Source organism: Mirounga angustirostris, unplaced genomic scaffold (genome assembly GCF_029215605.1).
Source record: "Mirounga angustirostris isolate CCGP_5_RB_7025 unplaced genomic scaffold, mMirAng1.0.hap1 SCAF_6, whole genome shotgun sequence".
NCBI classification, from domain to species: Eukaryota; Metazoa; Chordata; class Mammalia; order Carnivora; family Phocidae; genus Mirounga; species Mirounga angustirostris.
This window is the reverse complement of record NW_026991714.1, coordinates 48,483,040-48,507,254: the sequence shown is the minus strand read 5'-3', so window position 1 is coordinate 48,507,254 and position 24,215 is coordinate 48,483,040. Positions and strand designations below refer to the sequence as shown.

The 24,215-nt window shown below is 53.1% G+C and overlaps 1 protein-coding gene and 1 long non-coding RNA gene across 2 annotated transcripts; one reads left to right on the top strand and one right to left on the bottom strand.

Moving 5' to 3' along the window:
- Window positions 1-263: 263 nt before the first annotated feature.
- On the bottom strand, window positions 264-14,556 carry CLEC20A (C-type lectin domain containing 20A). The gene is given in 8 exon segments (XM_064595526.1): window positions 264-944; window positions 2,767-2,852; window positions 3,684-3,714; window positions 3,717-3,802; window positions 10,042-10,371; window positions 12,339-12,404; window positions 13,938-14,358; window positions 14,452-14,556. Coding segments are annotated over 8 exon segments (1,260 nt in total). The 3' UTR covers window positions 264-809.
- An 833-nt stretch (window positions 14,557-15,389) lies between these two features.
- Window positions 15,390-23,578, top strand: LOC135364731 (uncharacterized). Its single transcript, XR_010412327.1, has 4 exons — window positions 15,390-16,620; window positions 16,763-16,933; window positions 18,101-18,368; window positions 20,074-23,578. It is a non-coding gene; the product is annotated as an uncharacterized LOC135364731 (long non-coding RNA).
- Window positions 23,579-24,215: the final 637 nt, after the last annotated feature.

Below are 24,215 nucleotides of genomic sequence, written 5' to 3'. Positions count from 1 at the left end.
GATTTATTTTTGTTCTGTGAATAATTTTTGATGGTTCTTGTACATGTACAGATATAGATACGTTTGAGGTCTTTTATTGATATTCCTACAAAGAATACAAATAAACTTTAACTTTAAACATTTCAGACTAAAGTTGCTAATGTATTTGACGTATTTACCACCTTATTTCTAGCATGTATCTGGGTGAGTAGAACACTTGGAGAAAAACCAGAAAGGAAATGTATGCAGGAACATTCTTCTGAGGTTATATTTTTTTTTCTGAAGTTAATAGTTTAACATTGAGAACGATGTGTCAGAGAATTTCCCAATTAACAAGTAAAAATTTACGTGTAGTAGGACAAATAGCTCGCATTAATATGTTATATTGTGATGATGCCCTTAGAGAGCTCCTCATTCGGAAGAACTTGAAATCTCTTTAATAGCTCGTGGCTCGGAAGGAAAGTGTCCTCCACGTCATTCGGAAGCGATGCCTCACTTAGCTTCCCAGCCAGCCCACTACTGTCCTCTCTTAATTCCCTAGGTAGATTAATGGGGTTTGTGTCAGGATTTTTGTTGCTTTGTTGGGGTTTTGTGTTCTTGTTTGCTTGTCATTCTCCAGGTTACTGTCCCCAAATACTTCCATCTGCTTCTGCTTACCTATTTCTTATAAAATCCAGGAAGGCCATTTTTTTTCTTTTACATAATTTTCTTGTGTGTGAGGTGCGGGTCTGAAATCCTACCAGTTAGCCCTTCATTTAGCTGGAGTTACTTCTAAAAGTCTGGAACAAATGTGTAGTCTAATCTACAGGAATGAAAAGACTAAAATTCACTCAAAATCCGGAGAAAACTGTATGAGAAGGCGACTCCAGATCAGTTGACGTGGGCTCTTTTTTGTTTACTTCGAAGTCAACCCATTTCAATCTGAATTGCTCATGACCTAATGTAAGCTCTAAGACTTCTTGGATCTGAAACATCAAAAAGAGAAACTGCCGTTGCTTTCTTGTGACCTCCTGGCCTAAACTGCCCACCTCTACCCTTTATGTCCAGCCATGCCCTTTATTTTTCTTAGCCCCCCTCCAGCTGCCTGCCTTCTGTCCTTAGCAGCTCCCCTCATGGGAAAGTACATAAATCAATTTGGTTAGGACACTATGGCCACCACCACACACACCCCGGGGCCCCGGGGCCCCGGGCCCGGGGAGGGGGGGGGGCGGGTAGTCTGATGACAAAGGGGCTAAAACAAAGGACTTACTCAGGGCTTCTCAATCCTGTTAATCAGAATCACTACCGAACTTTGAAATCAGGAAAGAGGGGGGATGCCTCTTGAGCTACCCCACTGACCAATTAACTATATCTCTCTATAGATTGGGGTTGAGCTCTTTTTTCCGCTTCCCCAGGGAATTCTAACTTGCGTTGGGGTTAACAACCACTGGTCCACAGTGAGCCCTGAACACTGTGTGTGTCTGCCACCATGTTGCTCTGTCCCTGTCCCTGGAACTGGGGTAAGTTGGCTCCAGGTGTTTCCTCGCCTTCTGTTTGGAATTTAAAATGCTGCTAAAACCAATATATATGCTCTACCTTCCCAGACAGACACACATTGTCCCCACCTTTTCCATCCTTTAAATCTGTGAGGTAGAACTTCTCTCCATTAACAGGGAATAGATACATCCTAACAAAGATGGAATTCAAAGATGTTTGACTTTGGCTTTACTCTAAAACAGAAGGAAAATGATTTCTGGTTTGGTTCCCCCCACCCACCCCCCAAAAAAGGGTCCTTGACTTTTGAAAACCTTCTACTGAGCACTGCAGTCTTATTACTTGAACTTCTACTAAAAAAATTATCCGATGTTGAATTGCATCGTTTGCACCTGTTCTTCTTTCAATAGCAAAATGCACCGAGAAATTTCTAGTTCCTCTCCCCAGTCCCTGGCAGGCCAGTGCACGTATGCATGCGTCACACACTACTGTTCTTTCCAGACACTTGAGTTTGTGAGGTTTTAGAACAAGTTGCCTGGGTGCTATTTCTTTGGCCTGTGAATAAATTGCAGTCAGCTACTAGATAAATGCCAATCTGTTTTCTTGTCTGTAACATTATGATTTGGTTAGATGACCCTTAAGGAACTCTCTAGCTCTGACATCTATGGTTATTATCTGGTATAACTGAAAAATGTGCCCTTTTGCCATATTCAAAAATTGGTTTGAGGCTTCTGTTGCAATATTTGGGAATAATTCTTCCTCTTCACAATGTCCTACCTTATAATCCTTTAAAAGAACAGAGGATGGTAGGGGGAGCCTAGAACAAATGTATATCCCAAACAATAATAATTGATAGTAATAGTTAATGTTTGTATTTATCAAGCACTTACTATGTGCCAATTTACTAAGCACTTTATATGGAATATTTCACTTAATCAATACCAACCATATGAGGTAGATTTTGTTGGCCCTAATTCATGAGGAAACTGACACACAGAAAGGTTAAGTTATTTGCCCAAGGTCACACAACTAATAAGTAGAAAGCCAAGACCCCAATTCAGGTCCTTCTGACTATGCTATCTTGATTTAAAAAAAAAAACAAAAAAGCTCAGGAAAAAAATGTTAGACTAAGAAAAAGATCTGAAAGTCTCAGCACATGCACCAACCTGTCACCCTGAGCCAGAGTGATGGCAATGGGAACAGATGAGCTAATTTTCCAAAGCTTTTTCTCTAGGTATATTGGTTCCCACAGTATTGCCTTGCATTGTCAAAGTCATCTGACTGATCAAAATCAGAAGTGGTCTGAAGTCTCACCTCACTCAAAAATTGGTCTTTCATATCTTCTGGGTCCATCAGAGCTGGGATGGTAAAATCTGCTTTCAGGATTCCAAAGAGCTGCCCTGGAAAAGAAAGTGCTATCCGGTTCGGGGGAAAATGATCCTATTGCCATTTGGAAACTAAGTTCTTAGCAGTCAGGATTGCCCCTGGTGGATACCGCAGACGCTCCATGGTGATTTCAGATTTCAAAAAGGAAGACGAAAGAAGCTGCCTGGCAGGAGAAGGTGCAGCCAGTGGCCGACAGGAAAGAGCCTCAGGCCACTGTGGGGTAAGGTCGGCTCCCCTCCCACATCCTGGCCACCTGCCGGCTGCAGGCCGCAGGCCGATGTTTTCTGTCTCGCCTGTATTTTCCTCCTTTTTAACAAATCTGTTAGGTAGATACTCCACGCCACGCTGGAAATACTCGCCTCTCCCTGGACCCACATTTTAAAGGCCAGCTCTACGCCCAGAAAACCCTAAGTAGGTTCTCTGCGCCTATAAACCAGCTCAGCCTTGGGCCTTGAGCCACCATTCTCACCACAGGAGGGACAGACAGCCTCCTGCCGGGACTGCTTTCTGTTTGCACAGCATTCTATACACAGTACCTTCGCGTAATTCCCCCAGTGGGTGCTTGCAATAAGCCGGGGCGTGCGCCAGGGAGTTGTCCCTGTCCCTCTTTTGCAGATGAGGAAGAAGAGATGGTGAATGAAGTGAGGGAGTTTGCTCCCCAGGCTTTCGCAGTAGTCAAGGAGCTAACTCCAGGCTCCTCGGCCTTGTTCCTGTTCCCGTTCCCTTCCCAACACTTCCTGCCATCTGTCATAAAAAGGTCTCAAGTGCCCTGCGCTAAGGAGTGGCTGTCCAGATTGGACGGCTCCACTGGGAAGAGTGGGACCCCGGTGACCAGAGGCAGTTACCTGGTGCAGGTGCTGTGGTGGTTTCTTTAGACGCTGGGTGTTTAGATGCGCTCAGACCTGGGCCTGAGAGGCCGTGGCCGTGTCTCTCCTCCCGCTGCCAGTTCCTTCAGTGGCCACAGCTACCAGAGGGAAAATGAAGGAGTCCGTCAGGAGCAAAGGGGGTCTGAGCCTGGGGCCAGCCCCTGAGCTAGAAGCCAGGCATGGGCAGCACTGGTTGCTGCAGAAACCAGCCAGTCGGGGAAGCTCAGTCCCGGCCACACCCTGACTTACTCCCACAGGCTCGCGCACCCAGCCCTCGAGTTCCTACCCCATTCTCAGTGGCCCTGCCACCAGGATGTGTGGGGCTTGGGCAACAGTATGAGAATTCTTCCCAGCAGCAAATGTTGTCTTTCAGTAGGCCCTGCCCCCAGGGGCGCAATGCCCTTATGTTGTCTGCCCGCTTCACAGAGACCCCACTATGGCAGCCAGGGACCCCCGACATTTCCATCAAGAGGTAGCACTTCGGGGCACCTGGGTGGCTCAGTCAGTTAAGCGTCTGCCTTTGGCTCAGGTCATGATCTCAGGGTCCTGGGATAGAGCCCTGCATTGGGCTCCCTGCTCAGCAAGAAGCCTGCTTCTCCCTCTGCCTCTGTCCCTCTCCCTGCTCGTTCTCTCTCTCTCTCAAATAAATAAAATCTTTAAAAAAAAAAAAATAAGAGGTAGCACTTCAAACTCAACATATTCCAAAACCAAGTGCAGCCTCCCCTCAGCAACCTCCTCTCCCCTGTGTGGCTGCCCATCTGCTGAGTCCCAGAGACCCCAGGTACCCTCAGCTGCTTCCTTACTCCCTCTCATGTTCAGTCACCGAAGTCCTGTCAGTGCCTTGCAGATGTCATTTTTTTCTTCCAAATATGGAAATAACCATATTGCTTTTGTGATATATTATTGTAAATTACTGAAATAAAAGTATCCCCTCCCCTGACCCAGAGACAACCACCGTTCACAGTTTGTTATAGAATATTCTTCACACACTCGAGTTTTTTATTTGAATGCATAAAGATCTACCTTCTCTTTAAAGGCTGCACAGTATTTCATTGAATGTACCATACCGAATTTAACCCACCTGCTTTCAGTGGACATTCAATTGCCTCCGGTTCTTCACTGTAATAACACTGCAATAAACAGCCCCGTGTGCAGAGTGCATAGGTATGTGCGCACCTTGTACTATTGTTTCTTCTTTTTTTTTTTAGATTTTTATTTATTTGAAAGAGAGAGAGCGAAAGAGGGAACACAAGCAGGGGGAGTGGGAGACGGAGAAGCAGGCTTCCTGCCGAGCAGGGAGCCCGATGCGGGGCTCGATCCCAGGACCCCGGGATCATGACCTGAGCCAAAGGCAGACACTCAACAACTGAGCCACTCAGGTGCCCCTATTGTTTCTTAATAAAGTCCCCAAAATAGGACGTCTGTATGGGAGGGTTTGCACATCTCAGAACTGACACGCTGCCGGAAGGCTAGCACCCTACTTTCCTGTCCAGGGTCTGGGATCGCTGATTTCCCCACATTAGCACCAGCATTATCACCCCCTTAAATCTTTGCCAAACTGGTAAGTAAAAATATTATTTTAAGGGACACCTGCATGGCTCAGTCGGGTAAGCGCCCGACTTGATTTCAGCTCAGGTCATGATCTCAGAGTCTTGAGATGGAGCCCTGGGTCGGGCTCTGTGCTGGGCGTGGAACCTGCTTTAAGAGTCTCTCTCTCTCTCTCTCTCTCTCCCTCTGCCGCTGCCCCTCCCCCTCCTCAAAAAAATTATTTTAAAAATGCATCTTGCTTTTAGTTTGTATTTCTGTGATTCAATGAACAAAGCTGAGCCTTTTTAAAAATGTGTATTTCTGTTTCTTCAATTACTGTCACTTGTACACAAGGTAAAACCAATTCCCTCACCGCCCTCCTCACGCTGCCAGCCTACCCCTGGCCTCAGTCCCGCGTCCCAGCGGGTGCAACAGCCTTTGCCCCCACGTGCCCTTCCTGCCTCTCCTCTCCAAATGGCCCCCTCTCTCCCCACCCAAAGCACTGTCCTTAAAATCCAGAAACACAGAACCAGAGAACACTCATGGTCTCGTCACCTGAACGTAACCACTGTTAAGGTTTTCACACATTTCCTTCCAGCATTTTCTTCCAAGCATGGGTGGTGGTTTTCTCTCGGTGGTGGTGTGAGTGTGTTCCACGGATGATGCTGAACTGTGCCTTTTTCCTTTCAGACCCTGATTCGCACCTCGTCCGGGTGTGAACTACAGCGCTGAGCCTTTTGCTGGCTCGCTCGATGCCTCTGACACCTCTGTGGACTGCAGGGTCCCGTCCTTCAGACTCTGCCCCTCTTTCCCTCTCCCCCCGCCACTCCCTTCCCAAATACGTGGCCTCCACTCTGGCCACATCAGACTGCTCGTCATCGCAAACCACACGCTGTCTCATCTACTTGCCTTTGCCCATGCTGTTCCCGCCGCCAGGAAGAATGTGCTAGTGTTTGCTGCCTGAAATCCTCCATTAGCTTTCGTCCGACGGCCACCACCTTCCCAGGCAGAGTGAACAGGGGCCCTCGGGTCACACCTCTGGCTCAGCCCTTAGCGAACTATTGTCCCTGATTAGACCAAGCCCTATTAAAAACAGGAACCAGGCCCTGCTCATGGTGGTACCCACAGTTCAGTGCCTTGTTCACACCCAGTCCTCGGGAAGTGATTGTTGAATGAAATCATCCACCAACGTGTAAATCACTATTCAAGGCCTGGGAAAGATACAAAGAGGCCTAAGACAGCCCCTGCCCTGTGAGACTCCTCAGTCTCAATAATTCATAATCTGATCATTCGTAATCATTTATAATTAGTAAAACGAGAATGAGGCCAGCCCTGTCTACTGAGTAGGGACACAGGCAGGAGATGGAATGAGTCAGTAAACATTTCATTAGTGAACCGGGATGAGAATGGTAGTTACTGCCGATAATTGAGGGTCTGCCACGTGCCGGGCACTGGAAGGCACTTGATGACACTGGTATTTTTCTCGGCTTTAAAAATGAGGAAAACGAAGTTCTGAAAAGTTAGGAAACTTGCGTACGGCCACAGGGTAGATGGGAGAGTCAGCATTCCAACCCTTGGCCGTCAGCCTCCTACAGCCAAAACCGAGGACTTCTCCCCGAGACCCCCCACGCTAAATTATTATCCGGCGAGGAGGAGCGGGCGAACGGGCACTGGCGGCACACGGTCCCCCGGAGAGTGGACTGGAACGCACACAGCCCCCGCCCTCGGCCTCCGGCCTGCAGCCTGTGGGTGGAGCCCAGGGCTCCGTCACCCCCAGGAGGAGCCAGGCGCTGGGGGTCTGGCCGGTGTGGCGTCCCCAACCCGCAGCGACGCGGGCGGGCACCTGTGTCGGGCCCTGGCCAGCTCCCAGGGGTCTCCCCGGCGTGCGTCCGAAGGCTGCGGGGCGCTCTCTTCGGTCCCCGGGGAGCTCCCGGGAGAGGCTGGGAGGCGCCCCCACCCTGGGTGACGCCCCCCCTCCCCCGGGGACGCGTAGACCCGGGCAGGGCTCGAAGCGGAGGCCAGAGCGGCCCCGCGGGCCCGGCCTGCAGGACAGAGAGGGTCCCCGGAGGGCCAGGCGGGCTCGGCGGCGAGCACAGTTACCCGCAGGGGCCGGGGCTCTTCCTCGCGGGGCTAGGAGTCCCCGGGGCGGCCGTGGCCCCCCAGGGCTGGGGAGCCGCGGGGCCCGCAGGGGCGGGGGGCGCGGGGGCCGAGCTCGGCGGGGCTGCGGGCGCTGGTCCCTGCGGCAGGAGCGAAGGCTGCCAAGGCCGGGGCCGCGGGCCGAGGACGCCGACGGGTGGCGCCCAGCGGCCGAGGCGCGACGAGCGGTGCGCCCCAACCGGGCCCGCCGGGTGCGTCGCGGAGTGGGGAAGCCGGCGCCGGCCTCGGCTTCCGGGCCCTGCCGCGGCCGTCCAGTTCTTCCACGCCTGGCCCTGCCCGCCCGGTCGGGTCCGGTCAGCCAGGCAGGGGCCACGCGAGACCTTAGATGGGAAGCAGATGACAGGATCTCACCCAGTTTCTGAGCCAGATCTGACCACTGGCCCAGCCCTGGCGCTGTTGCCTTCAGGGTGAGGCCACGTTCCTTTGCAGCTCACAGAGGGTTCCCCTGCAGGACCAGGGTGTCCCCGCTCAGCATTAAGCACCCCACTCCACCTGCAGTCAGTCCCCCACTCCCCTTTGTGAGCTCCTCGTGGTCCTAAACAGGTACAGAATCACCTCCTCCAGGAAATCCAGATCATCACAGGGACTGGGACTCCCCTCCTATGTCCCCACCATGCCTGTGCCTATTCACGGAACACCAACTGTTGCGGCCTTGGACTCCTTCAGAGGGGCCCCTGATTTTACTTTGTGTCCCCAGAATATAAGTCCCCTAACTTCTCTGTGTCCTCAGCAAAGTCAATAATGCCTTTGTCAGATGGACGGATCTGGAACGACGCCAGGAGAACTGTTTTACCCTCAATTACCCTACTTAGCTTCAGAACTCTTGGGAAGCAAAATGAGGTAATAGCTGTGAAGATGTTTCCGGAATTTAAAAATGCTATAGGAATGCAATCACTGTCATTCCCAACATGTCCCCCCATAGTCCCAACAACTCATCCCGCATCTTCTCTCCACCCAGAAGAGCCCAAAATCACAAGGGATTCAACAGGCACCTCTCTTGCGCTTCCCTCTCTAGATGCCAAACCTCAAAGGCCTCTGATGACTTCTGGGGAGCACCACCCAGCATCTTCCCCTCAGTCTCCCAGGCTGGGCCTCATCACTGTGTGGGGAGCCACACAGCCTCTCTGGAGCCTCCTGGCTCTGGAGCTGCAAATTAGTGGCCCAGTTCAAGGAAGGAGGTTGATGGTGACCGAGTCCCCCTTCTCCAAACCCAGCTGGCCCTGCAGGGGGCTGGGGGGTGGGCTGGAAAATCCTCTTCGGGGAGGATCCCATGGGGCCGACCCTGTGCCGCTGCCTGCAGGCGACCTCTCCACCGTGCAGGCCCTGGGGACCCCAGGACCCAGCCAAGAACAGGTCCAAAGCATCCACACAGAACAGAAAACAGGGATGTACTTGGCCTGAGCGTTGGCTCCACAGTCACTTCTGAGGAGGGAGCGTGAAAGGCTGGAGAAGAGCAGCAGACTCCCGGTGCCCAATGGTGGGGTCTGCAAGGAAGGAGGGAGAGGGGTGAGGGCAGGGCTGACATGGGACAGAGCGCCCCCAGGTCTGTCTCACCTGGGGGGGGCGCTCAGCAGCCCCCATCTCAGCCACCTCCGCACTTGCATGCACCTGTGTGTGCCAATCACGGGAGGGGGCTTGCGGGGTCTTTAATCCTCACAGGAGCCCTGCAAGGGAGGAACCATCCTTCCTGCTTTACAGATAAGGATCACAGTTCTCATCAAATCCAAAACACGAATAGAAACAGCCAAGAACAGGCAAATTCACAGAGACAGGAAGTGCATTAGCGGCTGCCAGGGCTGAGGATGGGGGAGAATGGGGAGTGACCACTCAAGGGTAAGGAGTTCCTTTTGGGGTGATAAAAATGTCCTAAAATTAGATAGCAGTGATGTTTGCACCCCCTATAACTACTAAAACCCACTGAGTCAGACACTTCATAGGGGTGATTTTTAAGGTATGGGGACTATATCTCAATAAAGCTATTGCAAAAAATTAGGAAGGCTAGAAAGGAAAGAGGGAGGGAGGGGAAAAAAAAGAAAGGGAAGGAAGGAAGGAAGGGAGGAAGAAAGCAAGCAAGCAAGAAATGGCAAAGCCGGATGCCTCCTGTTGCTGAGGACATACGATATACAGGATCCAGAAGAACCAGGCGGGCCTCTGGTTCCCATGACTTACGCTGCAGCAGTGACAAGAGCTACTATGTGCTGGGGGCTTACTCTGCCCACGTCTCTACTAGCTCCTTTATATACATTCTCATTCAGGCTCTGAAGCCATCCTTGGAGGTGGGCATTGCCAATACCATTTTGTTAAATATATTTTCCAAAAGAGGAAAAAGCAACTCAGAGATGCCTCGCACCTTATTTCTAGCACGTGGTAGACTCTGATTCCAAAGTGCATGCTTTTCATCTCTGCATCGCCCCCAACCTACTAGCCACTGCTGCTGGCTAATGCCCTGAGACTCGATAGGGTCCATTCCATTCTTGAAAGCTCCCTCCAGAATTAAAGCAAAGCCTGCTCCTGTTACCCTCGGAGTCTAGAAGCGCTTCCTTGGGTCTAACCTCAGTGTCTCCTGCTGCCAAGTAAACCCATGTCCCGTCCCGTCCTAGCCACGGTGAGCCCAGGGTCGGGGGCGGCGGGGGGGGTGGGGGCTGCCACGCACCGGAGAAGCAGATGAAAGGTTTCAGGGCAGAGCAGACCAGCGAATACACTCTGGGGGAGAAGCGCGCATAGGTGCGGAGCCCCGCGCACAGTCCTGTCCCCAACTCGGGCACCTGAAGCCAGGGCGGGATGCTGGAGCCCAGGCCGCTTGACCAGCTCAGGGCCCCGGAGGCCGCATTGAAGTAGAGGCCAACCCAGGCCTCCGTCTCGTCGGTCACCAGCTGCAGGTCGGCCAGGTCCGTGGGGTGCTTGTGGCAGTACCTCCGGGCCGCCTGCCACGTCACCTCCTGCGCAAGTTGCAGGAAGGTCTGTCAGCCCACCTGAACCATGGCTGTGGGCAAAGAACAGGGAGACCCCTGGCCTGAGGTCCTGGCCTCTGACAGCCCAGGCCTCGTTGCTCCCCGGGGACAGAGCTCTCTGGTCTGGCCCAGGCCCTCCCCTGGGGCCCTGGGTGTTAGGTTTGATGAAACCCCTGATTTTACAGGACTAAATACCAGCCTGGGAGAATGGATGAGTTCTCAGGGCAGCCGCGGGGAGCAAGAAATTTAGGAAAAGCAGGGGTGAAGAGCTCTCCTCGTGGCTAAAGGCCTCATAAGTGAAGTCTAAGTCTCCATCTCGTCATCTGTGCAAGGGGGAGAACAGTATCACCTGAATAAATTTAAAGACTTAAATGAGAACCTTGTAAACAAGTGGGTTCGCACAGAGCGTGCAAATAATTAGCACTTAATTAAATGGTGGTTAAACTTTGTGGGGACGTGATGAGGAAGATAGGATAATCCTAGTTTAGAGGCAGCCTCTTTTGTGGTTTCCAGGAGCCTCTGGTGCTGCTCTCAGGAGGCTGAGGCAGAATAAAGTATGTGATATTCTTCCTATCAGGAGAGCCAAGGAGAAAAGAAGAGCCTGGTGAGGGAAGACCTGCCGGACAGGAGGCAGAGTGGGCCTGTCCCCAGTGGCCCTGACTTCTGGTGGGGCTCAGACAGCCCAGGACGCCAGCCTCTCATAGCCCCTACCCGCCCACCCCCCGTCTCCACCCGAGGCTGGCTTGGGCCACCCCCCACGGCCCCCACCTGCCCTGCCCCTTGCCAGTCCTGTCTCATCACAAGCCCACACATCTGATTCTGGAAGGCGGGAAAGGATGTGCTGTGGGATCCTGAGGGATGGATTCCGCAGCCCTGCTGAAGGAAATGCCTCTATTTGCAGAACAGAGAGCCACATCCTCAGATTCAAATCGGGCTTCCCAAACTCTCTGACACACGCCTGTTCATCTAAGCCCGTCAAGATTTGCCTGATGGTTCCCTAATTTTCCCTATCTAAACCGATTTTTTAAAGCTACCCTCTATTAAGCAACCACTGCTGCCCAGCCCCGAGCTATGGTGTGGCATTTGTCACCCATTTAAATCCTCACTATACTCCTGAGAGGTCGATGTTATGAACCTCATTTTACAGGTGGGCAAAGGGGGGCTCAGGTTGAGATGACTTGCCCAAACTCATGCCATATTAAACGGCAAGACGAGATTCAGCCTTGGAAGCCGGGCCATCTTCACTCTACAACTCCACATTCCAGAGCATGCGGAAAACCAACTCTACAAAGCAGATGGAGTGAGGAGTTTATATTTCCTTTGTCATGGATTCTTTACACCAGATGTGAAGAAAGTAAAAAAAAAGAAGTTCAGGGTAGTAATAATCAGAAGGGAAGTCCCCCTCACCCGCTGGATGGGCCTGGGCTGGGAAGAGGTGCTCCCTCTCCCCCACCCCCAAACCACTGAGTGGGGTGGTTGGGATGCAGCCTCGGCCATTAATACCACTGTCCGGTTGGAGACCTTGAGCAAGTCACCTCCTTGTCTGAATAATAAAATAATAATAAATAATCTGCATACTCTCTCTCTCTCAAATAAATAAATAAAACCTTTAAAAGGTGGGGGGGGGGTGTGCCTGGGTGGCTCAGTTGGGTAAGCCTCTGACTTCGGCTCAGGTCATGATCCATGATCTCAGGGTCGTGGGATGGAGTCCTGCACAATCAGTGGGGGTCTGCTTCTCCCTCTCTCTCCCTCCCCCTGCTCATGCGCACGTGCATGCGCTCTCTCTCTCTCTCAAATCAATAAATAAAATCTTTAAAAAAATAATAATCTGAATAGTAACACTGGATTGATTCTCTCCATGGGGCCCAGCCTAGGGACAGCAGAGCCAGGGGATCCCTCAGCCAGACAAGGGGCGGGGAAGCAGAGGGGACACAGGTGGCGTGACCCCGCGGCAGGTCCAGGTGGACGAGTCAGAAGGAAGGCAGAGCTCGGTGTGTACCTGGCTTTGGAAAGGTGGTCGGACTGAGAGCAGGCTCCGTGAAGATGCGGTGACCCACAGCAGGGTCTGTAAAAGAGAAACAGACCACGCGTTATGGGGAGGGAGAGGGCTGCCCAGGATCCTCTGCAGGCACAGGAGCCACCGAGCTGAGACTGGGGAAGGGGACACCTAGCTCAAGGCTCATCCATTCCTATTACATTTATTCAAGAAACACATACAGAGAGAGGGAGGGTGCCCCTATTTTGTGGCAGACGCTATTCTAGGCCCTGGGAAAAGAGCAGAAATAAGAGAAGCAGGATCCTTGCTCTTGAAGAGAGTATGAGAAGCAGCCAGCCTCGCAAAGTGGTAGGAAGGAATACCACGGGCAGAGCCAAGGCCAAGACCCTGAGTGGGAAGGGCCAGCGAGCATGGGAGGGGCAGAAAGCAGCCAGCGAGGCCAGGGCCGGGCCTGAGGAGGAAGCCGGAAATGTCAAGCAGGCCTGGTTGGCCTCAGAAGGGATGTGATTCTAAGTGCTAAGGGGACCTACTGAAGATGTTCAAGCAGAGTGACCTGATTTGCATTTTTTGGAGCTCACGCTGTGTTGAGAACTGACTGTCGGGGCAGAGCAGACCACCCCCACCTCCCCAACAGAGGCCACAGCGGCGGGCTTGGGGAGAAGGAGAGAAGTGGGTGGAGTCAGGACCTGGCTCCCTGGGGCCCAAAACACAGAGGGAGGAGGGGAGAGCCTGCACGCATGGCCCTTTCTTCGAGAGGACTCCCACCCCTGCACATTCACCACCCCTGAACATCTCTCTGCTGGCTTGGGAATCCCAAGGTCACACCTCGCCCCTGTGGGCTACATTTCAAGGCCCTGTGACAGGCACAGTGTGGTGGAGAACTGGGGACACATCAGGTTGGTGCTCCATGCCCCTATTCGAGGGCTTAGCGGGGCGAAGAGCTGGGCTGGGCTTCAGCTGACAGAGAAAAGCAGAAACTGGCACTTTTGACCAGAAAAGTACCGTCAGGTCTATAAGCATCCCCGGCTGCGAGATCCGAGCACCTTCCTAACAAGGTCAGCGGCAGGGGCTGCCGGGCCGAGAGGGGCCAGCAGGGGGCAGGATGGAGGCGCGTTGATTACCCCGGATTTCCTGCGGGGAGGCCTGAAGGGTGGCTCCCTTCACTCCTTCCCAGGAGCAGAGTGGCTGCTCCACGCTCCCCGCCGCGGGCGCGGGAGGGGACGGAAAGCCAGCCCCGCGCTCGGTGAGGAGCAGGAAGAGACGGAATTCGGCTCTCACTGCTGCAGAGATGCAAGTGGACCCCCAGCTTGTCTTTTCCTTTTTTCCTCCCTTTCGTTTTCCTCGTCTCCCAAGTCCCTAATTGGCAGGAGGAGACTCGTGGAACATTCCAGATTTTACTTTCTCTCTACCCTGATTTACACCTGTCTCTCTGATGACGGAATCTCAGGAATGAGAGGAGATAGACCCTCAGGCTGCAGAGAGGACTCTAGCAAAGGGGGTTAGGCTACTCGTCAGTTGTCCCATGAAAAAGACTCGAGAATGTTCCCCCCGCACCCCCCCCCCCCGCCCGACTTGCTCTGGAGAATGGTACTGGGAACACACCGTAGTAGCAGATGAAGGGCTTCTGCGCCATGCACGAGGCGGCCCCCAGGCTGGGGAAAATGGAGATGGAACACAGGGTGGCACAGACCCCCTCCTTGAAGACGGGCAGCGAGCTCCACACCGGGGCCGTGAAGGTGGAGCCGCTGGGCCAGCTCAGGCCCTGGATGCGCACGTCGAGGACGAGGCCGATCCACGCCTGGGTGCTGCTGGTGAGCAAGTAAAGGGTGCTCATGCCGCGCACGCTGTTCATGCTCTGCAGATCGGCCAGGTGCGTGTGGTGCGGCCGGCAGTACCGCAGGGCCTCGGACCAGCTCAGCCCCACCTCCACCCTTGAGAAGTTCTTGCCGCTGTTCATCAGCTGCCGGGCTGGGACGCGAGAGGCCGTCAGCGCCTGCCCGCCCGGCCGCCCCCGCCCCCAGCGCTGGTCCCCAAAGAGCTTTCAGCCTCAACACAGGCAGGCTCCCCAGCCTCTTCTTTCGCACTCCACCCCGTACCGTGGGCTCTCCACTCACACGCGGTTCTGCCTCTGGGCCTTTGCACAGGCTGCCCTCTTGGCCTGCAAGGACTGGCCATTCCCCACGCCCTGCTCCCCCAGTCCCTCGCTCTCCCATGCCCTCATCTCCCCTTTCCCTTTGCCCAACAAACGCCCCCCCCCCTGCCCCCTCCTGGGCAGGCGCCCCTTCCATTTGCTGCAGTGGCTTCTGTTAGTGCTTAATAAAGCCCGAGTTTACTGAGCACTCCTGGAGCGCCTGGAGCTCATTGAATCCTTCCAACAACTCTCTAGGATAGACATTACCATGTCTGTTTTACAAATGAGGAAACCTAGTCACAGAGAGGTAAGTGACTTGGCCAGGGCCACCCAGTGGGAAGGGATGGAGGTGGGACGTAAGGACGTGGGTGGAGTTCCCAGGTCTGGGCCCTTGATCATAGCACAGCATTGCCCTGTGATAGGCGGGGCTCGTCCCTGGTGCTGCACATTAGAACCCCCTGGGGAGCTTTCCAAATACACTGATGTCTCAGTGCACCCTACACCAAAGATCTGAATTTGCTGGGATTGCATCAGAATTTTGTAAAAGCCCCCGGGGAAAGGACCTTTTTGCTTGTCTGTCTCCACCACGAGGTGCAAGCAACTTGGGAGCAAAGACGAGCCTTATTCATCACTATATTCGCAGTGCCCAGCACACCAGAAGGACTCAATGTGTTGAAAATGAATGAATGAATGAATGAACTAACGAACAAGTCAAACCTCTCCCAGGAGCCAACCCCAAGCCCCAAAATCTCCATGTTGGCTTCCTTCCTTCCTGACTCCCTGCCCTTGTGGGTCCCCCCAGAAGTCGTCAAGGACGACTTTGCCTTGCCAGACCCTGCCTGTGTGGAGGGGTGGAGGGGCCAGGATGGTTGGGGGGGGCGGGTCCTAGGCCTTAAGGGATCAGCCTCAAGCCAGATGCCCTAGGAGAGGAAAATAAGACTGAAGAACTGGGCATACACATGGCTGACATGGGCACGATCGGGAGGACAGGGAAAGGGCTGACGGGACACTTGCCACACGGGGTGAAGCTCCTCACACCCACCAGAGTCCAAGATGCTGCCTGTGGCTGAGAAAAGTTGGAGGATCCCTGCATCAGAGAAGGGGAACGGGAAAAAAAGAAATCACTCTTTCTTACGATGTGTGATTCACTTTGATGTTTTTTATCCTATTCTGTTTAATTTTTTAAAATCACTGACTGCGGCCCACAGTCGATTTTAGGACCCAGTGGGTCACAACTCGCAGTTTGAGAAACACCGGCTAAAAACACTGTGTCCTGCTGTCTCCCAGCCTCCAGCCTCCAGCGCTGAGCTCTGGGTCTGCGTCCCACCGTCCGTCTGACACACATAGATCCCCCTGCCGACGTTAGCTCTGTCCTGGGCCTCCCAGCTCACATGGGCATCCCCAGCTCCCGCCCAGGGGTCGTCGCTTGTCCCTCCCTCTCATTCTTGGCATCCAATCACACCACAAATCCTGTCATTCCTGGGATCTGGAACCTTCTTGAACTTCCCACGTCTTTCCACGCCCACGGCCGCCCTGGGCCCAGCCACCATCCCCTCTCTGGGAGTGACAGCCCTGGCCCCAGCTGGCCTCTGCTTGTACCCCCGGCCGTCACAATAGGCCTCCCACCCCACAGGTCCTTCCGGCCCCCGCCCGGGACAGCAGCTCCCTCCCACGGCCGCCAGCCTTCAGTCGGTGGCTGCTTTCCTGGGAGGCCACCTCAGCCTCTCGCTTCTGCTCCGCACACACAGCAGGCTCCGCGCGAGGGGCCCTGGCCCAGGCTCCTCCCTGCACCTCCGCTCCTTCTCCTGCTTTATTCTCTGCAGCCCTTCATCTCCCCCCCCCAGGCCCAGCCCAAATCTCCTTGTTCAGGGAGACCTTCCCAGCCACCGGATCTGCAGAATGCCCCCCATGCCACTCCCTGGGACTCTCCCTTCTTGTCACCCTGCTTATCTCCTGCCCTGCATGGGGCACATTCTCTAATAACCTTGTTTGTTCTCTCCCCGCCACGTGTCTTTTCCCCCACGACAGGGTACGCTCGGGGAGGTCCGGGACCATTTTGGACCGGGACTTACGAGGCACTTGGTAAACACTGGCCGCTTGGACCCTGCATGAAGACACAAATGAGTGGAAGCATATGCAGCACAGCAAAGCGAGGTTCTGGGCCTGGGCCTGCGCTTTTGGGGGGAAGGGGTGAGGGGAGCCCGGCAGCCAGGGTGGCAAGTAGGGGGGAGGTGGCTGAGGCTGACAGCTGAAAAACACTGCTTTCTTTCCACTTTGTCTCCCCTTCAACCTCAAGCTCTGCGAACCTCCGGGGCAGGCGCCCCTCCTCCCGTCAGACCCGCGCCCTGGGCACGCACCGTGCCCGGCTGCCTCCCTGCCTCCATCCCAGTGACCGTGACGGGAAAGGGCAGCCTTACCTGCTGCGCAGCCGAGGGACAGTGGCCGCCCCCGGATCCGCATGGCCACGGTACAGGGCAGGCAGTGGGCGGGAGACTCCTCACCCGGCAGAGGCTACACCTGGTCTTCCTGGTCTTCCAGGGTTCTCTTTCTCACCCTCCACTCTCCTCCTCTTCCTATGAAAATGGACATATTTTACTAAACAAATACTTCCTCGGGGCCCACTGCACGCCAGTCGCTGTGTGCGGTGCTGGGGTGGGGGGACCCAGAAGGAAGCATCCCGGTCCTGCTGGTTATAGGGACAGCAGAAGGACCCAGTAGTCAGTGAGCAGAGAGAGGCGGCGTGTGGGGACCAGGCTTTGCTGGACCGCCCTCCCCACTCAGAGCTGCAACCACAGCACCAGGGAGTGGCCTCCGGCTCCCCATTTCACAGGTGGGAAGGTTGTGGCTGGGAGAAGTGAACTAACTCGCTTACAGCTACCTGGTAGGCACAGCAGCTGAAGGTCACGGGAAAGCAGGAGGTGGAGGCGATGGGCCCCCAACAAGTCCTACTTCCGTGACGTCAGAGGCCGCCCAGCCCGGCCTGGCCTCTGGCTCCATGATTAAGCACAGACCAGAGACCAAGGCCCTTTTTCTGGAGAACCAAGAACAGCTCTCTCTCTCTCTCTCTCTCTCTCCCCCTTCCTCCCTCCCTCTCAACATCCTGTTTATGCCCAGAGCTCTCTCCTTCCCCTTAAGGGCTAAGCTTTTGGAAACCAGAGTCTGGAAGATTCTTTGCTGCCCTCCATCCCTTCACACCCTCCCCAGAGGGAGGGGCAAACAGCCCCTCTGACTGAAAGGGCAAAGGGAGAGAGGAAAAGATCATGAATGCTTCAACGCTAACGCTCTGTCACAATATTCTCTTGTGCGGTGAAGGCCTCAGATGGCTTCCTCCGCGTGGCAGGACGCAGTTGTGCCCGGGCCTCTCCCGGGACAGGAGAGAGCCTGACGGTGCAGGCCCAGACGGTGCCAGGCCTGCCGGGACCCCCGCCCCCCACCCCGGGGCAGCTCGGCCATTCACCCAGGAGTCATCAGGTCTCGTGGTTTGAGGGCCCAGCTAGGCACCCCGGGCTGCCCCGCGCGGGCAGAGGGAGCCCCCCGGGGAAGGTCAGCAAAATCTCTCAGTAGAGAGGCGGCTTCGGTTTGTCTTAGGAGAATGTGCTTTTACTTTTCTCTTCGGCTTCCCCCTTCTACCCAGGACTGTTTGGTACCCAGACAGAGACCCTGAATCCAGAAGGAACGAGGAGGCTTCACTGGGCACGGAGAGCTGGTGATGAGGGGAGGATGACAGCCCTGCTCCCTAGGATGTGGGTTTCACCGGACTTGGGTCAGGGCAAAAGGAGCAGAGAGACAAGAAAGCAGCAGGCTTCCTAAGAGCCTCAGGGACAGACCGTTGGATTGCGCAAGCCGCCGGAAGCAAAGGGGTTCGTGAAACTCCCCAGAGCTTCTTTACCCCGCTCCCTAAAGTAAGAGTGCGTTTCCGCCCGGACATGATACACCCTTCGGTGTAGGTCTAGATGACCTTCACTTTCCCACAGTCAATATATACCTTTTCTCCCAAAACAACTAGATCTGCACCCCCAAATTGGAAACCTCGTTGCCCATGCTTGCTTTATTCCTGGGACAGGATCTTAGCCCCCCAGAGAGCAGGCAGGTGTTCTCCTGCATAGCGAGCCGCTAATCGCTGTCTAGGGTCTTTGTTAGAGATGCACTTTGTGGCCCCAAGGCCCCAGCCAAGAACAATGCGAGTGGGTTTCTCCAAGCCTTGATTCCTGTGAGATAATAGAAAAAATATGTATATTGGTCTGTGGCGCTTCTTGGCACAAAGCTTCTAGAACCTGTGTCATTTCTTGGGTGATAGGAGTGACTTTTGTTCTAATGAGGCGACTCTAGATGGGCTCCTGGATGGCATGGGGGGAGGCTCCCCAGGAAGTGCAGGCCATGATGAGAAGTTTGGAACTGTTGGCCCCATCCCCTCCCCAGAGTTCATGATTGGTCATGCCTACGTAGTGAAAGCTCCATAAAAATCCCAAAAGGAAGGGGTACAGAGAGGTTCCAGGAGGGTGAACACCTGGGGATTGGGGAGAGTGGGGGGCTTGGAGGGGCTTGGAAGCTCCGCCCTTTCCCCAGCCCTTGCCCTGTGCATCTCTTCCATCCGGCTGTTCCTGAGTTGCATCCTTTTGTGATAAACCAGTTATCTAGTAAGTCAAATGTTCCTCTTTCTGTGAGCGGCTCTTGCAAATTAACTGAACCTGAGGAGAGGTGGTGGGAACCTCCGATCTACAGCCAGTTGGTCAGAAGTACAGACCACTGCCTGGCTTTGCGGCTGTCGTCCGAAGCAGGGGCTGGGGGCTGGGGGCTAGGGGTTGGCTTCAGTCTTCCAGGACTGAGCCCTAACCTGTGGGATCGCTCGGACGCTATCTGCGGGTGCACAGCGTCAGAGCTGAGTGAGATCGTCGGACCCCCAGCTGGTGTCACACAGTTGCTGTTGGGCCCCCCCCACATCTGGTATCAGAAGTCTCATGAGTGTGGCCCTGGCTTCTGAGGGAGGGAGACACATAGGAGGACTGGGGCGCTTTTCCTGAACAATTCCGGACCGGGGTTGTTAATTCCTTGACCAGGAGGGTGATGATGGCTAGCTTACAAGGGTGTTATGAGGACTAAACGGAATGATCTTTGCAGTGGATTTGACACACGCACAAATTCTAATGTGCCACAAAATTGTACCTCTCAATTGCCTCTAAGTCAACCTACGTGTTTTAAGGTGCACGCTCAATAAAATGCATCTAAGTATTTGAGAATACAGTTTGATCAGTTTTGCAGCGTGTATACACCAGTGGAACCCCCGCTGCAGCTGGGTTCTGGAACATTACCAGCACCCCAGAACGTTCCCTCCTGCCCTTCACCGCAGGCCCTGCCCCCACCCCAGCTCCAGGCTTTCTGTTGCTATAGATTTGTTCTCTAGCATTTCGTTTGAATGAATTGCCCTCAGTAGATTCGCCCATTCGTCACATGTACCTGGAGTTCACTGCTCTTTGCTTCACTCTCCTGCTGGCTGCCTGTGGTCCGGTTGGGGGCCATTGTGCACAAAGCCTCCGTGAACATTCATGAACAAGTCTTGGTGGATATACGTGCTCTCTCTCTCTCTCTCTTTTTTTTTTTTTTGGACAGATCCTGCCGCGGGTTTCTTGGTACCCATAGCCCAGGAGGACAGCAGCCCCGCGCAGACAGAAGCCCAGGGGTCACGCCGGTCCTCCCGTCCTCATGCTGGGAGGCAGAAGCCTCTATGCTGGAGCCTGCGTGGGGGCCTGAGCCACAGCAGGACCTGCAGCCTGGGCCTCGGTTTGCGTCTTGGCCTTGGACTCTGGCCGGCAGAGCCCGAGACCCTTGGCAATGCCGCACAAGCATGTTTCCCCAGCTTGGGGTGAGCAATGCAGGCAAGTCGACTGAGCTTGCGGCTGCCGTTCTTTGGGATCTTGGGCTTGACCTCCTTGGGCTGGACGAGGGCCTTGGCAGCCTCGGCACGTGCACTCATGGCCTTGGCCTTGTTGGCCCGCATCTTCTTCAGACCCTTCTTCTTGTGCTCCCTGGCAGCACGCACGTTACCCAGGAACTTGGGTTCTACCCCTGATGAGAGTCATATCTTTGTGACTGGGGTCTCTTGGTGCCGTTTCTGTGCCGTCTTCATGACTGGTTGTGCGTGGTGTGATTCTTGGACTTGGCCACGTCTGCACGGAAGCCCGCGGTGCCCGAAGCGCCTTGGACCAAAAGAGAAAGACTGGATATTATGTTCTTATTTCTTTGGGGTAGGTGCTTAGGGGTGGGACTGCTGGGAAGCATGGTAAGATCTGTAAGCGGGTGCTATTAAGAAACGGCTAACTGTCTTCCAGAGTAGCTGTGTCATTCCCACTCCTACCGAAGCACAGGAGAGTTCTGGTGCCTTCGCTACCGTGATAACATTAATTATGACTCTGAGCTCTCCCTCTAGCAGGGGAGGAAGGAATTTAGCCTCATCTATTTTCAGGGCTATCCCCACAACACACACACAGACACACAAACACGTGATGGGAGAAGAACGAAGCCTGGGTCTCACCCTGTCTACACCACTTACCACTGAGTTCTCCATTTTCCTGGATTATTTGACATCTGCCAACCCCGCCATGGCTGAACCCCACACAGCTGTTCCCCTGTGAGGTCCTTCTGCCCGGGGCACTAGAAGAAAAGCACAGATTAATAGCTAAAACTGTTATTCTGCCACATATAAAGCACTTAGCACAATCCCAGACCCATAGATGATGCTTAGTTAAGGCTTCCTCTCCCTTAATAGAGGGGGGAGTTGTTCTCTCCCCTGTGGAGATGCATTTTGAGCTGATGGCGAGGACTGGCGCTGGGAGTATTACAGAGACAGCGCAGCTGCCCCCCGAGAAGGCTCAGTCAGCTGTCTGGCCTGAGAATGGTCTACAGTGACCACTTGACTCCAAGCTCCTGCTGCACCTTGTTCCTGTTGTCGATCCCGCAGAGCCGCAAGCAATATTCCAGTTAATAAAGGGACATCTCCTAAGTGTGCTTGCTCGCCACTGGCCACCTTCTCCACCTCGAAAATGGGGCTCTGGGGTGAGAGGTTTTGACCTTTATTCCTGCTCGCTGTTATGAACCATTGATTCAGGTTGTAAAATCTGCGTCAACCATCTTCTGTTGCAAATGTAAGTCTCAGTGCCTGGCAACCAGTCAGCTGGTACACATATTGATCGAATCAATGAATGAATGAATCATGGACTGTTGGTGATTTTATGGATGTGGACATGACCTGTTGAAGTTAATCGTGCTCTGTGGGGCCATTTCTGCTTGAGGGAAACGTTCTGCCACGGCCAGCCGGTCTAATCCCTGCACACCTGGGGAAAGCAGTTGGGAACCTGGGGCAGGTCACTGGAGCCTTCCTTGGACACTTGGGTCCCTTGGAAAGAACCACCCAGGGTCCTCTGCTCTTGGGTGCCCCCTATGGGCCGGCACACAGTAATGGACATCCAGTCCTCCTTCCTTTACCTGAAGAAACATTTTTCCTAGTGCCTAAAGGAAGATGAGCCCTTAGACTGTAAACTACCATTGAATGGATTTTTCATTTATTTTCCCCCTGGTTAAGTGCTGTTTTAATAACTAATCTTTTAAAAGAAATTCTACTTTATTCCTTTAAAAGTAAATATTTCAGGGTGCCTGGGTGGCTCAGTTGGTTAAGCGACTGCCTTCGGCTCAGGTCATGATCCTGGAGTCCCGGGATCGAGTCCCGCATCGGGCTCCCTGCTCAGCAGGGAGTCTGCTTCTCCCTCTGACCCTCCCCACCTCATGCTTTCTCTCTCTCTCAAATAAATAAATAAAATCTTAAAAAAAAAAAGTAAATATTTCAGCCAATAAACACATGAAAAAACCTGCTCAACATCACTAATCATTAGGGAAATGTAAATCAAAACTCTTGTGAGATACCCATATACATTCATTAGGATGGCTACTATCAAAAAAACAGAAAACAGCAAGTGCTGGAGCGGATTTGGAGAAAAGGGAATCCTTGTGCTCTGTTGGTAGAAAGGCAAATTGATGCTGCTACCGTAGAAAACAGTATGGAGGCCCCTAAAAAAATTAAAAACAGAAGTACCATATGATCCCGCAATCCCACGTTTGGGCATACACCCAAAGAATTGAAAGCAGTGGGACACCTGGGTGGCTCAGTCAGCTGAGCGTCCGTCCATCTGTCCGACTCCTGATATCAGCTAAGGTTGTGATCTTGGGGTCTTGGGATGGAGCCCACCCCCGGGCTCCATGCTCAGCAGGGAGACTGCTTGAGTTTCTCTCTCCCTCTGCCCCTCCCCCTTGCTCGCTCTCAAATAAATAAATCTTTTTTAAAAAGCATTGAAAGCAGAGACTCAGAGATATTTGTACATCCATGTTTATAGCAGCATTTATTCACAGTAACTAAAACGTGGAAGGAACCCAGCATCCATGGAGGGAAGAATGGATAAGCAAAGTGTGGGATATACATACACTGGAATATTATTCTGCAGCCTTTAAACGGAAGGACATCCTGGGGGCACCTGGCGGGCTCTGTCAGTAGACTGCAACTCCTGATCTCACGGTGTGAGTTCGAGCCCCCTGTTGGGTGTAGAGATTACTTAAAAATAAAATCTTTAAAAAATAAAATAAAAGGAAGGACATTCTTTTTTTTTTTTAAGATTTTATTTATTTATTCATGAGAGATAGAGAGAGAGAGAGGCAGAGGCAGAGGGAGAAGCAGGCTCCCCGTGGAGCAGGGAGCCCAATGTGGGACTCGATCCCAGGACCCTGGGATCATGACCTGAGCTGAAGGCAGACGCGTAACCGACTGAGCCACCCAGGTGTCCCAAAAGGAAGGACATTCTGATCCAGGCTACAACGTGGATGAACTTTGAGGACATTATGCTAAATGAAATAAGTCAGCCAGGTGAAGACAATTATTGTATGATTCCTCTTAAATGAGGTACTTAGTCAAATTCATAAATATGGAAAGTGGAATGGGGGTTGCCAGGGGCTGGAGAAGGCGAGAAGGAAGAGTGACTGTTTAATGGGTACAGAGCTTCAGTTTTACAAGACGAAAAGAGTTCTAAATGTATTTAACATCCCTGAACAGTACATTTAAATATGGTTGAGATGGCAGATTTTGTGTATTTTACTACAATAAAAAAATTAGAAAAAAGGAAATGTCTCCTGAGTTAATATTTACATAATTTGACTCTTTTTCTTTTCTTTAACCTATTATGTGTATTGTCTCCAATTTTGCTCGTATTATCTCTCAGGTTACTGAAGTCTTTTGGCTTCATGTTACTGTGTGTGCATGCAGGTCAGCCTTTTGGTTTGTTCTGTTCTGTTTCATGTCATTTTCTTCAGCAATTCTTTCATCCTCTTAGTAGGTGCCATGACTTCATAGATTCATTACTGATTTCCTTTCAATGTTTTATTTACTTCACTTTAAGTATGCAGTGAGGGGTTCCAGCAGGAGGGAGTTTTGGGGGTACACACCACATGCACCCGCATATCTCTTTGCCAAATCTCCCCCACCCTCACCCCAATACACTCCTGGGTTTGATCCAGAGCTGTGGGGGGTGGGGGTGGGACTACAAATAGAAAAGAGGAATCACTGGTATCTCTGCTCAGTGCTGCTTCCCGCCCTGAGAGATCCTGGCCACGGTGTAAGGAGTGGAGGGCACTGTCCTCAGGAATGAGGGGACATGGGAGGAGCCACAGGTCACAAGGAGCAGGTGCATCATCCTTTACATGCTTTGCCTTAT